The sequence below is a fragment of the Nomia melanderi genome, chromosome 1, assembly GCF_051020985.1.
Source record: "Nomia melanderi isolate GNS246 chromosome 1, iyNomMela1, whole genome shotgun sequence".
Lineage (NCBI taxonomy): Eukaryota > Metazoa > Arthropoda > Insecta > Hymenoptera > Halictidae > Nomia > Nomia melanderi.
This window is the reverse complement of record NC_134999.1, coordinates 32,903,436-32,919,544: the sequence shown is the minus strand read 5'-3', so window position 1 is coordinate 32,919,544 and position 16,109 is coordinate 32,903,436. Positions and strand designations below refer to the sequence as shown.

Here is a 16,109-nt window from a genome sequence, read left to right as displayed (position 1 = left end):
TTCATCTGTCGAAGGTTTTTTTCAAAGAATCTTCGTCCGAGTTAAACAACGATGGATATTTTACGATTCAAACGTTACATAAATAGAGAAACAAGCTTTATTTGCAGAAAATATTGATTTTTCAAATAAAAGTCATTCTGTACAGCAAAGACTGCTTAGCGACACATTGGTAACCTTCGTTTCGTTACGTGAATCGTCGAATTTTAGGATTTTGTTCACAGACGGTCACACTGCGGCGTGATTCCTTTCCACCAGATTCTCAGTGGTGTTTATCTTTGAAATCAAATTAATTTATTTTTCAAATAAGAATCATGTTATACAGCAGGGACTACTTAGCAACACATTGGTGAGCAATTCGTTACGTGAATCGTCAAATAAATCTACAGAGAATTTCTTCCGATTCCTCTCCACCAGAATCTCAGTGATCTACTTTATCTTTGAAATTAAATTAATTTATTTTTCAAATAAGAATCATGTTATACAGCAGGGACTACTTAGCAACACATTGGTGAGCAATTCTTTACGTGAATCGTCAAATAAATCTACAGAGAATTTCTTCCGATTCCTCTCCACCAGATTCTCAGTGGTGTTTATCTTTGAAATTAAATTAATTTATTTTTCAAATAAGAATCATGTTATACAGCAGGGACTACTTAGCAACACATTGGTGAGCAATTCTTTACGTGAATCGTGAAATAAATCTACAGAGAATTTCTTCGCTTTTCCCACCGACGGTCGCAAGGAGACTTCGATTCATATTCGTCCGCCGTTCCGCGCGCAGGTAGAGCTTGATCGAAAGCTCCGGTGTAATCTGTGCTTCGTAAATATCGGTCGGATTAACGCAAACACGGTTGGAAAACACGGAGCCGGCGTGAATACCTAGCGAACGCACGTTCGGCAAATGTTCCGTGTAATTTCCGCGGCGGTTCGTTTGCAGCGGCCGGTCATATCGTCGATTTACAGGCTTTACAAAGGCCGATTGTCCCGCCGACATTGAAAACACACGGCGACCGTTTTGCTCCATTATGAAACGCGTTGCGACTTTATCGCGCGGGCGGGACGCGACGCGCGCCGGGGCGTCGCGCGCATTAATATTTTCCGATCCGGCCGGGGCCGCGGTCTCTCGTTACGCGAAGTAAATATTTAATGGAATCCCCTGCCTCCTCGCGGCTCTGCTTACACAGTTACGTTTGAAATTTGTTAGGTTGCCGGCCGCGCACAGGAGGATCGAATATGTAATTGCAATGAGCGTGTCTCAGGTTAAACGGAAATTATGCCGGATGTGTGGGCGATGTAACCTAGTTAGTGATGTAACGCGGCGGCTGCGGCGATGTTTGGAATAATGAAAAGGGGGATGGTAAATAGAATAACGTTCGGTTTGTTGGTATAATCGGAACGGACCTTTTTCTGTGTATTCTGTTCGGTTTGATAACACTGGAGTTTGTGATCTCGAGAGGAAGTTAATGTTAGTTCGAGCGAGATTTCGAGTACATCGGTGGATAGTTTTGTTTGTGTGAAGCAGTGTTTGGGATAATAGGGATGATAATAGTGTAGTATCTAAAATTATTTAGCGTAGGTTAAAGTATTGTAGGATGAATGGTTTGTTGAGCGTGCGTAAGGGCGACCAGGTCGTATTGCGACGGACCGGCGCCCGGATGTTTGGAAAATAGTGTGACTGCGTTTAGAAAATCTCGAGTGGCTGAAAGAATACGAGGAAGAGTGTCTGGAACTGAGCGACTGGACCGTGAGAGAAGCGTGTACGTGACTGCGTGAATTTTGACTATGGACGAAAGATGCGAGTGAGAAGGGTGCAAGGGTGAGAAAGACAGAGCGAATGGGGGTGTGTGTTAAAAGCGAGTGGGAATGCGTGCGTGAGGACATTTTGGTGAGAGACAGCGGAGAAGAACATTTTTGTGCGTGATAGAGAGTCGTGAGTTGGCCTTCGTGGTATTAAGTTGTATTTTTACGTGTTGTCCATATTGTTTCCTGATTCTCTTTTTACTGAAGATCCAGCTTTTCAATATCTAATAATAATAGTAATCACTATAAAATTGGGGGCTCAGCCGGGATTACTATAATAGTGAAGATATTAACCGTTATCACTCCAGGTTGTTTTGTAATCTATCAACTGCAATTAATTTTTATAGTATTCCTAGCGAAAATGAGAAATGCTATAACGTTTCTTCGATCTTTTATTTTTCTTCTTCGTACAAAATTTGGATGTGTGGAACATATAATATTTTTAGGGTAGATTCTTTGAGATTCATTGAAATATTTAATATTATAACTGGTGCAATATTGGAGCCTGCAGAGATCAAAGGGTTAATATTGAGAATATTAGTAATGGTAATAGATAATAAAGAGGTAATAAATAATAGGTAATGATAATGATAATAGACATAATTTATATTACATCTCGTATGATTAATTTCAAACGGCAAAACACTTCCTTTCACTTAAATAAAGCAAATTGACAAAATGAATTCAAAGAATCTTTAAATATTACTAATTTTTCTTTTTCAAAATCAAATTTATACGTTCTTGAATTGGCTACAGAAATGAGTTGTTAAGGAATTGAAAATGTTCGGAGTGTAACGGGTTAGTAGTAACGATATCAATGATAATAATAGAAATGAGAAGTATAACTAATTTTCTGTCTGACCAAAGACGACCATCCTCTACTTAATATATTCAGCTGAAATTATCGACGAATCTTTGATGTTTAGACGCAACGTTAATTGAATTGCAATTTATAATAAATTATTACGCAACACTGTAGCAATTATAACCGCGGAGGAATTCCGTGTAACAAGAGACACTGATAAATCGCAATTCGCGGCAATTTAATCGTCGTTTCTCCAGGAAATCCTCGGTCTGACGCGGGAATGGAATGCGCGTGATTAAATCACGATTCGCTCGTTACCGGCCGCGATAGAAATATCAACGTTTTATTCGAATTACGATAAATCGGGCCGCGGACTATGTGTCGACGGTGATAAAACAATATGCGGCCGATTCGAATTTATATTGCGGCGCGGGCCGCGGGGTGAATCCACGTTCATTTAATTTTCGTGTCACGGAACAACGCGATGATAATTTGCTTTACGCGTTCGCCGTTACAATCAGCGGTACACGCAATAGCCTTCATTATTCTTGCACCGTAGAATCCATTGCGGCTTTTTATTTACGTCGGCGCAAGTGTTTCAAATAAAATCTCAAACTACGATAAATTTTTGGCCCCGCGTAGAAAGATATGAATTAATGTTGCAATAAGTTACGAATTTACATGAACGCGGTGTACGATTGTTACATTAATAACGGCCTTTTTCCGCGAGTACATCGCATCGCAGTTTCATTCGAATGCAAATACCGCGCTCGTAGCGGAACGGTCGCGCGAAAAAACGTATAAACCTTTAAATGTTGAAATTAATTTGTTACACACCGTTTAACTCGGGGCTGTCTCGGTGATTCACGGGAGTATTCGGGATATCCGCCGCGCCAAAGAATAATCTATCGCGATACGATGGAACCGCGAATTTCTGGCATTCGCGAGAAACAAAATATGCGGGGCGTTTAATCGTGAACCTTCTAAATTGTGGTTACGTCGTGTTCGGGCCGATTTGTACGGGGTTTATGCCAGGGATTAGAAGCACAGCTATTTTTGAGAATTCGTAAATTTAGTTTCTTTTTTGCCGTCTGGACGACACTCGCCGGATGGTACGCTCTTTCCAATTGTTACTCTTTGTCATAGCATTTGTCGATACCTTTAGTTTCTTGCACGTATTTTTCGTGTAAACCTTCACGGCCTGAGCATGTCAGCAAGAACCATGGGTCGCCCAACGGTTTCCGCGGCCGATGCAGGGTCAGGAAACCGTCTCTGGTGTTGACCAGATGCGTCGTCCACCACCGCCGAATTCTAGAGTCTCTCCCCCCTTGGAAAATCTCGCGACACCTTCCTCAAGGAAACACGCCGAGGGCGTAAAGGAAGGGGTGCCTTCTAACCTAGGTTCGCCGATTGGACTTTTCCAAAAATTGCAAGAACCAATCAGTGGACTATTGCAAATTCCAAGGGGCAGCTGAGAAGCACTCGCGAGTTCAAGAAGCATTCGTATAGCAACCACCGACTAGAAGAGACACACTTAGAAAACTTGTAAACCGGCTAAGTTGTACAAATACAGTCCACTATATTTTCGCTAAGTCGCGAGTTCTAAATCATTCACGGGATAGACCGCGACCCCCAACACGTCGTTTTTATTATAATTGTTATACAAAACGGAGAACAGTGTATGTAACTCTCATTCCTGTAGAATGACAAAGGGGAATCTACATTCGCGCGAGAATCTGCATTCCGTAATGACGATTGTATAATTCAACTGCAAAATACCTCGGCGCTCTTCTGTTTAATTAAAATGACGCAGAGTAAGGGGGACGCGTGGAGAATGTTTCGAGGACGGCGTAGGGACTCGCGTTAATCCGGAATAAATTTAACGGTACACATAAAGTAATGAACTCGCCGGAACACCTGACGCCTCGCAATTAATTCGAAGTTTACGTCCAATCAATTTATCCTGCACTTGGCGGGCAATCATTGAAACGACTATTGTCGAAATTAACGAACGTCAATTGGCCCACGGCTTTTCGTTGTCAACAGACTTTCCGAATCTCATGGGAGCGTTCCGGCCGGTCGATATTTCGATTACGAGGAGCGAGATATCGAGTACACGCGGAGAGCCGGGCGAAAATATGGAAACTACATTTGAAAAGGTTTCAGTATCGTATTGAAAGTTCTTACGACGTGAGGAAAATTTCCAGGACATTTATTCCCTGAAAATTCGATTCGAAGAGGGCGGGAGTGACCGGGAACACTATCTCCCGCCTCCGGAATTGTTTTAGAATCCGATATTCGAATATTCAGCGGGAAGTGTAACGATTCTGAGTGTGAAAAACTATGTCAAGCTTACCTGTGAATAGGTAAGTGGATAGATGGTGAGAGGATAAAAGGAGAAATAGATCAGAAGGGTGATGGAGCAAATTTGAAAGGATGATTAGGAACATAGACGAAGCAAATGAGGGACGTTAACCGGATAGCCAGATGACAAGGGGATGAATAACAAGATGGATACATGGAAGAATAAAGAGTAGCAATTGAAAAATAGATGCTGTTCCGTCGTGGAACAAGGGGCCTTTCGGGATACCGAGGACCGCGGCACGTCGATACACGGTTCTGGTTTATGACACGGGCGCAAACACGATCGAGCGTTCGGGACAGTTGATCCGGGGCCCGGCTTCGGCCATTGTGCAAGTCAGCCTCGCATTTTCTGTCCCGTACAAAATTCGCCCCTGTCATAAACCAGACAAATTCTCGCGCAGCGGCGAGGATTACCCGCGGCCATGGGTACGTGCCCGTACTTAGGTGGGCACGTGCACATGGGCCCACGTAACGGGGTTTTCGTCGCTGACTAACCGAACGTGCGCGCAACAGCGAGGACTACCTGCGGACAAGGGTGCGTACTCACATCGGGGTACACCCTTGCACGTTCGTCAAGGTAGCGGTATTTTCTCGCTGTTGCCAAACGTATTTTTTACTCGAAACTTCGTCGATCTCTTGTTCCCACTCCGTCAGCATCCCCCTCCGTACATCCGAAGGAGGGGTAAGAAAGTTGACTTGTGGGTGCAAGAGTTCCGACGAAGGCAGTCATCCATCCGCATTCGACAAGTCAGTTATACATCCGCATTCGATAAGACAGTCATACATCCGCATTCGACAAGTCAGTTAGACATCCGCATTCGTCAAGACAGTCATACACACGCATTCGACAAAACTGTTCTTTCCATAGTTCACGACACGCGTTCGACAAATAGAGTTCTCGTACAACATTCGGAAAACTCAATCACGCATCATCTTCGAGTCTATCACACGACAGACTCGTACAAAATTCTCGATTCGAACAAAACGTAACGCGAACACGCGACCACTGCTCTACCGACGGATCCAGGTGCCCAAGATTAATTTGGCGGGCATCACACGTCGATCGTAGCGTAACAATTTCTGGTTATACGAACCGGATCTGCTAACTACGACACACTACACATTTTTGGTCCTTCGAGCCGGATTTGCTACCTACGATCCCACATAACATTTTGGTCCTTCGAGCCGGATCCTCGGCCTACGGAAGCAGTGCGTGGAACACGAACGAGCCGGAAACAAGCATCGAGACGACAGCAAGGGAACCAGGAGGAATCCAGGCTACACCTACAAGGCAATTCGGGAGAAAATCGTCGAGGTAAGCTCGTTTCGAATTGTCGATCTCTCAAATATCCTTTCACAATCCTCGCTTCTATTAAAATGGCAACGAACGTAGAAGCCAATAGCAACGAACGCATCCGGATGCTCAAGTATAAACAACGGGCATTCAAAGGCCAGGTGACGGTATTTAAAGATTTTATTCACAAGCTACAACCTTCCGAAAACGCGCCGTTCAAACTTCGCGAGCGCATTGAGCGTATACGCAGTCTCTTCGACTCCTTCAACAGGGACCAAGATGAATTGGGGTACCTTGAAAATCTGGAGAGTTTAGACCCCGAACGCATAACAATTACGGACAATTACGACGATGCCCTCGCGGACGCCCGCCGTTTGTTAGATAGCCTTGAGAAACCGGCCCGAAACAGCACACCGGTCAACGCTTCCGACTCCTCCTTGATCGGGTCTCCGTCGCACCCGATCACCATCAATTTGCCAAAAATAGATTTGCCAAAATTCGACGGGAAGCTCGAAAACTGGACGACGTACAAAGACGCGTTTCTTACGATGATAGACGCCCATCCAGGTCTTGCAAACAACCAAAAATTAAATTATCTGCGTCTATCATTATTGGGCCAAGCCGCGGACGCGATCGGTGCATTCGCGATCACAGAGGATAACTATAAAACCGCGTGGACTCACCTCTGTGAAATCTATGACAACAAACGCGTGTTAATTCTCCGTCATGCCGCGTTGCTTATTGATACGCCGACGATGCAAAACGACTCCCCGGAATCCATTCGAGCCCTACGAAACCATTTACAGCTGCACATTAGGTCATTGCAGGCTCTCGGTCGGACGCCAGAAGATATCGGCAATGACCTATTGTGTAGCCTCGCGATTTCGAAAATGGGGAAGGGCACCCTGAAATCGTGGGAACGTACCCTGACCGATACAGAGGCGCCAAAAATCGAGGAGGTGTTCAAACACCTCCACATTGCGGCGCATCAAACGGAAAGCTACGTTTCCACGACCTCGACGCGAACCACGTTACGGAACCATCACGAGGTTCCAAACAAGGAGCCGAAAGGGTCGGGCAGGCATCAGAAGCATTCGAAACCAAGCCCGACGTACTCTCAAGTCACGCGACATCGGACGTACGTCACGAAGGAACGGACGCCACCGTCGTCACCGCGTTCGACATCAACCGCGCGTTCGACCTCATCGCGGGCGTCGACACCGCGGTCGACACCACCCTCGTCGCCTTCAACGCAACGACGACGAATCTCGCGCCCCTCTTCACCGCGACAGGAGGAAAACACGCCGCGTTGCCACCTTTGCAAGGGAGTCCACGCGATGTATCATTGCGCGAAATTTGCCGCGATGACGATAGCCGAGCGAACCGAAGCGGCTCGAAAGGCAGGGTTGTGCCTTAACTGTCTCCGAGACGGTCACAAAACTGAGAACTGTCGATCCGGGACCTGTCGTGTGTGCCACGGACGACACAACACGAAGCTTCACCGTCATAACGAGACAGCTAAGGCATGACTAAGGGTACCTACACAAACCACGTCACGTCCGACGGCTACACAAACCACGTCACGTCCAACGGCTACACAAACCACGTCACGTCCAACGGCTATACAAACCACGTCACAACCAACGGCAACACGAACCGCGACACGAACCGCGACACGAACCGCGACACGAACCGCGACACGATCGTCTCCGACACGAACCGCGACACGAACCGCGACACGAACCGCGACACGAACCGCGACACGACCGACTCCGACACGAACCGCGACACGACCGACTCCGACACGAACCGCGACACGACCGACTCCGACACGAACCAAGACACGAAAGGTACAACACGTTTGTACGGCCTCCGCGATCGACGTCCCTGCGAATAATCTGCTCGCCACGGCAGTCGTCAACGTTCTCGACCGCGACGGAAGGGCAGTAGAGTGTCGCACGCTGATAGACACGTGCTCCACCGCCAACTTCATGACCGAAAATCTCGCCGCGAAATTAAAACTACCGGCTCAAAAGAGCGCGACAACGATTGAAGCGCTCAATCAAATGAGCACGGTAGCTACGAAATTAATCACGGCAACGATAAAATCTAGAATGGCGAACTATCAGCGTGTGTTAACATTCTACACCATTCCAAAAATCTCGGGTCCAACACCGGATCAACAGATCGACCGCGCAAACATTCCCATTCCTCCGAACATCAGACTCGCGGATCCGCAGTTCCATCGTCCGGGAACCGTGGACATGCTCATCGGCACCGGACCTGCGTTGTCGTGCCTGAGCATCGGGCAACGGAGTCTCTCCCCCCGAAACGGACCGGACATGATTCTCCAAAAAACACAGTTTGGATGGATCATCGGGGGGAGCGTTCCGACCGCGAAATCACGTATCAAGGCCCAGACTTTCCTTACAAGTCTACAGTTCGACTTAAGGAAATTCTGGGAATTGGAGGACGGTCCTCATATACAACATCTGACTTCGGAGGAACGGGAATGTGAAGAACACTTCAAGGATAACGTTACACGCGACAGCACCGGCCGTTACGTCGTAGCGTTACCCTTCAACGAAAAGAAACGGGACATCGCGGAATCGCGATCGCGCGCACTAAACCGTCTAGCAGCACTCGAGCGGAAACTGAAAAGGGACTCGTCGCTCAAACGCGAGTATTCCAACGTTATGAAGGAATACCTCGACTTAGGGCACATGAGCCAGGAGGAAACCCCCGGCACGCACGGTTTCTACCTGCCTCATCACGCGGTCCTAAAAGAGTCGAGCGAAACCACGAAGGTCCGCGTAGTGTTTGACGGTTCCGCGAAATCGAACAGTGGAGTCTCCCTCAACGATGCCTTGATCACCGGACCGACGATTCAGGACGATCTGCTGGCGTTGCTTTTGCGATTTCGTATGCATGCATACGTCATCACAGGCGATATCGAGAAAATGTACCGCCAGTTTATCATACGTCCTGAGGATCGGCCGTATCAACGCATCTTGTGGCGAGACGAACACAACAACATAAAGACATACACGTTGAACACGGTCACATTCGGTTTGACCTCTGCTCCGTACCTCGCGATCCGGTGTTTGCATCAACTCGCGCAAGATGAACAGAACAACTATCCCGTGGCGGCAGATGTTCTTCGACGCGACTTGTACGTGGACGATCTCATAACGGGAGCAAATACATACACGGAAGCATTGAACATTCGCGATCAAATGCTCGGGTTATTAAAACGCGGCGGACTCAATATCAGACAGTGGGTCTCCAACCATCCGCGACTTCTCGGCGGACTCTCCACGTCGCAAATTCACCCGAAGGTTTTTGGCGACACAATGGTAAAAACCCTCGGCGTGTCTTGGGACTCGCGCCGCGACAACATCATTTACGTAGTCGACTCGAACCATAACCAGCGGGTCACGAAACGCAACATTCTTTCCGCGATCGCGAAAATTTTCGACCCCTTGGGCTTACTCGCGCCGGTCATCGTCACCGCAAAAATCCTGATGCAGCGATTGTGGCAACTGCAGTTAGACTGGGACGAGTCACTCCCAGCTCTTTTTCATACGGAGTGGACTACGTACGTCAAGGAATTGCCACGGTTGGAGCACGTTCGGTTTGAACGACACGTGTCTCAACGCGCGGCTAGACGTATCGAGCTCCATGGGTTCTGCGACGCGAGCGAGCGAGCCTATGGAGCTTGCATTTACATCCGCACGATAGATTCCGCGGAGAACATCAAATCTCAATTGTTGTGCGCAAGGTCTCGAGTCGCACCATTGAAGACCGCCACTCTCGCTCGTCTAGAATTATGCGGTGCCGTCCTCCTCGCATCCCTCTACACGACCGTACGCGACGCACTGACTTACCGACTCGACAAGACATACTTCTGGACGGACTCGACAATCGTACTAAATTGGTTACAAAAGGAACCAAACACGCTAAAAACATTTGTGGCCAATCGCGTGGCAGAAATACAGAAAAGGACCGACATTGCCGCGTGGAATCACGTACGCTCGAACGACAATCCGGCGGACTTAGTTTCACGAGGACAGACCCCCTCGGAGTTCGCTCGTGCCTCGATCTGGTACCATGGCCCACAATGGCTCAGCCACGACCGTTCGAGGTGGCCTGAGTCAAGGTTCGCGCCCTCCACGGAGGTACCGGAATCGCGGCCGGTGATGTGTCTCGCCACGTCCGTCGTTCGAGACGACGGAATTCTGCGACGGTTTTCATGCATAAAGAGACTTCAGCGTATCGTGGCCTACTGTTTACGGTTCAAAAAGGACTATCGCGCGAACGGACCACCGTCGGTTGAGGAGATTCGCCGCGCTAACGAACGCGTTGTTTTACTCGCGCAGGCTTCCGCGTTCGCGACTGACTTGCACCGCCTCGACACTGAGCGCGAACTCAGTCCCAAAAGTAAGTTGCTCCCGTTGCACCCGTTCCGCGACAAAAAGGGAATACTTCGCGTCGGAGGCCGACTACAAAACTCCGACCTACCGTTCGACCAAAAACATCCGATATTACTGCCCAAGGGACACTACATAACCGAACTGATCATTCGACAAACACATATCGACAACCACCACGCAGGACTGAACACGACGTTACACAACATACGACAACGGTACTGGCCCATCGACGGCAAAAATTCGGTGCGTAAAATCATACGACAATGTATCCGTTGCTTCCGCGTCAGCCCACCGAGCACCGAATATGTAATGGGTCGTCTACCCATTACCCGCGTCACCCAATCTCGACCCTTCCAGAATTGCGGCATCGACTATTGTGGACCATTTTCCGTTAAGGAGAAGAAATATCGAAACCGGGCTCGCGTTAAGGTTTACGTTGCCGTCTTTGTCTGCTTCGCTACGAAGGCCGTCCATCTCGAGGTTGTCAGCGACATGACGACGGAAGCGTTTATCGCCGCGTTGAAACGCTTCATTTCGCGAAGGGGCATATGTCGTAACATCTACTCGGATAATGGCACCAATTTTGTGGGTGCCAATAACGAACTCACCCGGCTCTACCAAGATTTGCAAGGGGATGATGTGTTACGGCATTTCCTTACCGATAAGGAGATGTCATGGCACTTCATTCCCTCAATTTCCCCCAATTTCGGTGGTCTCTGGGAAGCTGCGGTAAAATCTTTTAAACACCATCTCCGACGGGTAATGGGTGACAATTTATACACGTTCGAACATTTCAATACCATAGTAATCGAAATAGAAGCGATCCTAAATTCCCGTCCGCTGACACCACTTTCGTCAGATCCTAATGATCCTTCTGCTCTCACTCCCGCCCATTTTTTAATCGGCAATTCGTTGACGGGCATGCCCGAGACGAGTTTTCACGATGTGCCGAGCAATCGCCTGTCATCCTGGCAACATGCCCAGAAGGTGAAACAGGACTTTTGGACTAGGTGGCACAAGGAATATATCCACCACCTCAACGTGCGACAAAAATGGACCCGAGGATCGCACGAAATCAAAACGGGATCTCTCGTGGTCCTCAAGAACGACCATCTTCCGCCGCTGCAGTGGGACCTCGGACGCATCGAAGCCGTACACCCCGGCTCAGATGGCGTCATCAGGGCGGTGACAGTTCGTACGGCAAACGGCACGTTCAAGCGGAATGTCAAGCAACTCGCGCTTCTTCCGACGGAAGACAACGCTTGACATCCCAGGGTGGACTGGAGCATCCACGCAGTCCACGGCCTCCACGAGAAGAAGATCATCCTCTCGGATCATCACGCAAATTTAGGATTAAGTCTTCGTCGTCTACACGACCCCGTATCGCAACATTGTATATTACATTCGCACATTGTCAACACTCGTACGCAAATTGATCGACAGGGTCTCTCAACGGGGGGAGCATGTTCCGTCGTGGAACAAGGGGCCTTTCGGGATACCGAGGACCGCGGCACGTCGATACACGGTTCTGGTTTATGACACGGGCGCAAACACGATCGAGCGTTCGGGACAGTTGATCCGGGGCCCGGCTTCGGCCATTGTGCAAGTCAGCCTCGCATTTTCTGTCCCGTACAAAATTCGCCCCTGTCATAAACCAGACAAATTCTCGCGCAGCGGCGAGGATTACCCGCGGCCATGGGTACGTGCCCGTACTTAGGTGGGCACGTGCACATGGGCCCACGTAACGGGGTTTTCGTCGCTGACTAACCGAACGTGCGCGCAACAGCGAGGACTACCTGCGGACAAGGGTGCGTACTCACATCGGGGTACACCCTTGCACGTTCGTCAAGGTAGCGGTATTTTCTCGCTGTTGCCAAACGTATTTTTTACTCGAAACTTCGTCGATCTCTTGTTCCCACTCCGTCAGCATCCCCCTCCGTACATCCGAAGGAGGGGTAAGAAAGTTGACTTGTGGGTGCAAGAGTTCCGACGAAGGCAGTCATCCATCCGCATTCGACAAGTCAGTTATACATCCGCATTCGATAAGACAGTCATACATCCGCATTCGACAAGTCAGTTAGACATCCGCATTCGTCAAGACAGTCATACACACGCATTCGACAAAACTGTTCTTTCCATAGTTCACGACACGCGTTCGACAAATAGAGTTCTCGTACAACATTCGGAAAACTCAATCACGCATCATCTTCGAGTCTATCACACGACAGACTCGTACAAAATTCTCGATTCGAACAAAACGTAACGCGAACACGCGACCACTGCTCTACCGACGGATCCAGGTGCCCAAGATTAATTTGGCGGGCATCACACGTCGATCGTAGCGTAACAATTTCTGGTTATACGAACCGGATCTGCTAACTACGACACACTACACATTTTTGGTCCTTCGAGCCGGATTTGCTACCTACGATCCCACATAACAGATGCATAGCGAAAATGAATAAATATAAGTAGATTAATATGAAAAATGAAAAAAAGCTAAGAGGAACGAAGAAAATGAGGGAAGGTAAATAAATAAATAATCAGATGGAAAATGGGATGAATAACAGGATAGGCAGATGGTGGAATAAAAAATATAAATAGGAAGATAGACAGATTGCAAAAACGAATAAATACAAGTAGATTAATATAAAAAATATAAAAAACGAAGAAAATGAAGGAAGGTAAATATGTAGATAAACAATCAGATGGAAAATGGGATGAATAACAAGATAGACAGATGGAAGAATAAAAAATATCAATAGGAAAATAGACAGATGGCGAAAACGAAGAAACACAAGTAGATTAATATAAAAAATATAAAAAATGAAGAAAATTAGAAAAGGTAAATAGATAAACAATCAGATGGAAAATGGGATGAATAACAAGATAGACAGATAGAAGAATAAAAAATATAAATAGGAAAATAGACAGATGGCGAAAACGAAGAAATACAAGTAGATTAATGTAAAAAATACAAAAAACTGAATGGATAGGTACATATAAAGGAAAAAGGAAATAAAGAACGTTTAAAGAATCGAACAAGTATTCCCGTAGAAGCATCCTGTTAAACGGAATTCCGTGACGTCTAAGAATTCGTTAGGAATGAATAGAAACTACCCCCCAAATAAGGAACAACACGTTTCTACGTGTAATACTTGAAGTTCCAGGTTCCCCGGTAGACTTTCATTCGGCGAGAGAAATTCACGAGTTCAAAAAGTATTATTGCGCATGGGCTTTCGCCGCGGTGGAATTTAAACGACATGCAAAACGAAATCATGGGCGGCGGGGCGCAACAATGTTGTTTCACGGACGCAAACGCCGTAAAAAGGATTGCATTCATATGCGTTACGATGCGATGCACGCCGTGGGAACGTGATGGATGCTTATACTTCCGCGATACCCACTCGCGCTGAAGACAGGCAACTTTTCAAACGACAGAAAATACCATCAGCATCCGGCGGAATTTCGGGACGCTCCATGAAAAGGGAATCGCGCGGATGCACAACGAAAATATAAGAGGGACGAGTGGCTTCCAGCTTCCTGTTCCTTTCTTCGCCTGTTTCCCGTTGACTTCACACTGACATTTCAATCCTTGTGAACTCCAGCTTATAACGTTGTCTCGAAGCAGAAAGTTTTAATGTTGCTCGTAGATTAGGCCACGAGACTGATTTTCTATGAGTTTCCGTGACTTTCCTGTGAACTCCAGCTTATAACACTGCTTCGAAGCACAAAGTTTTAATGTTATTCGTAAATTAGAACATAAGATCGATTTTCGTGGATTTATGGGAAAATTAGAATTCATAGAATACATGAAATGAGGAATGTATAAAATTTCTTCGAGATAGCGATTTGTATAATATTTAATGGAAATCCTATTTTCCCAGTTATATTTTTATAATTTAGAATTTATGTGATGATGTGTATACTTATTAATATTATTAAGTGTATACTTAATAATACTTATTAATATATGTTACTCATAGATTAGGCCACGAGACTGATTTTCTATGAGTTTCCGTGACTTTCCTGTGAACTCCCGCTTATAACACTGCTTCGAAGCGCGAAGTTTTAATGTTATTCGTAAATTAGAACATAAGACCGATTTTCATGGATTTATGGGAAACTTAGAATGGGAAACATGAAACGAGGAATATGTAAAATTTCTTCGAGATAGCGATTTGTATAATATTTAATGGAATAACTTATCTTAAATCAAAATCCTATTTTCCTAGTTATATTTTTATAATTTAGAATTTATGTGATGATGTGTATACTTATTAATATTATGGAATATTATCGAAGAAATGTCTAAATTATTAGATTGATTTCTTACCTTCAAAGTGCTATTCTAGCAGAAATAATAAATTTCAGATTATTTTCACAAAACAAAAGGGTTAATTGGTTAGGTAATTTCCAAGAATTCCATTGTCACTTTCTTAATTACTTCGTTATCTACGATTTCCTCGTCCCCTGGAATAGAATAGTCACTTAATAGTCATTTAATAAGGTTTCTCGGGGAACCGATTCGTCCGCATGCCTCGGTCCACGATTCTCTATTAAGCCGACAACGGTCAGGACTAATTCTCCTTTAACTCTGCCAAGCGCGATTCAATTTCGGCTGGCCGCCGAATTTATGCAGTCGTGACGGTGTACCGGTTTCTAAGTAGGAATCGACTAGATTCCAATATTTCATTTGAGTTTTTAGTACAGGTAACATGCATTTTGAAAATCCATATAATTTAAAAATGTTTTCTAAAGTTGGGTATTTGACGTGATTATAATTTTTTACCTTCGATCAATTAAAAATTACTAATAGAAATTACTGATTTCTAACTGTTGATCAATTAGAAGTTAAAAGTATTTAACACGATGATAATTTTTAACTGTAGACCAATTAGAAGTTAAAAATATTTAACGTGATAATAATTTTTAATTTTAGATCAATTAGAAGTTAAAAATATTTATCGTAACAATTTCTAACTGTAGACCAATTAGAAGTTAAAAGTATTTAACGTAACAATTTCTAACTGTAGACCAATTAGAAGTTAAAAATATGTAACATGATGATAGTTTTCAACGTTAGATCACTTTGAAGTTAAAAATGGTTAGCATAATAGAAGTAGATGGTCACTAAGCACGATTCTGCTGAGTATCTTCATTTCGGGCGGTGACTTGGTCGTATTCGCTGCCTCGGAGAATCCGAGTACCGCGCCTCTCGATATTCAATACGGCCGCGGCACTTTAGTATTCCATATTATAAACCTGGGAAGCTGGAAGCCTTTCGAGCCGAAGCCTCATAAAACGTTGGCCCACCCCCGCCCAGTAGGCCGTAAAGAAGAATAATCGACCGGAAGAGTCGCCTCCCTTTTTTTACCTTCCTTTTCTTTTCAATTATCCCTCGGAAACCAAC

At 45.9% G+C, this 16,109-nt stretch overlaps 1 protein-coding gene across 1 annotated transcript; it reads left to right on the top strand.

Moving 5' to 3' along the window:
* The first annotated feature begins 6,346 nt into the window (after nt 1-6,346).
* On the top strand, nt 6,347-11,962 carry LOC143174488 (uncharacterized). The gene is made up of 2 exons (XM_076367337.1): nt 6,347-7,401; nt 8,206-11,962. Exons 1-2 carry the CDS (start codon nt 6,347-6,349, stop codon nt 11,960-11,962), a joined length of 4,812 nt encoding a protein of 1,603 aa, XP_076223452.1.
* Nucleotides 11,963-16,109: the final 4,147 nt, after the last annotated feature.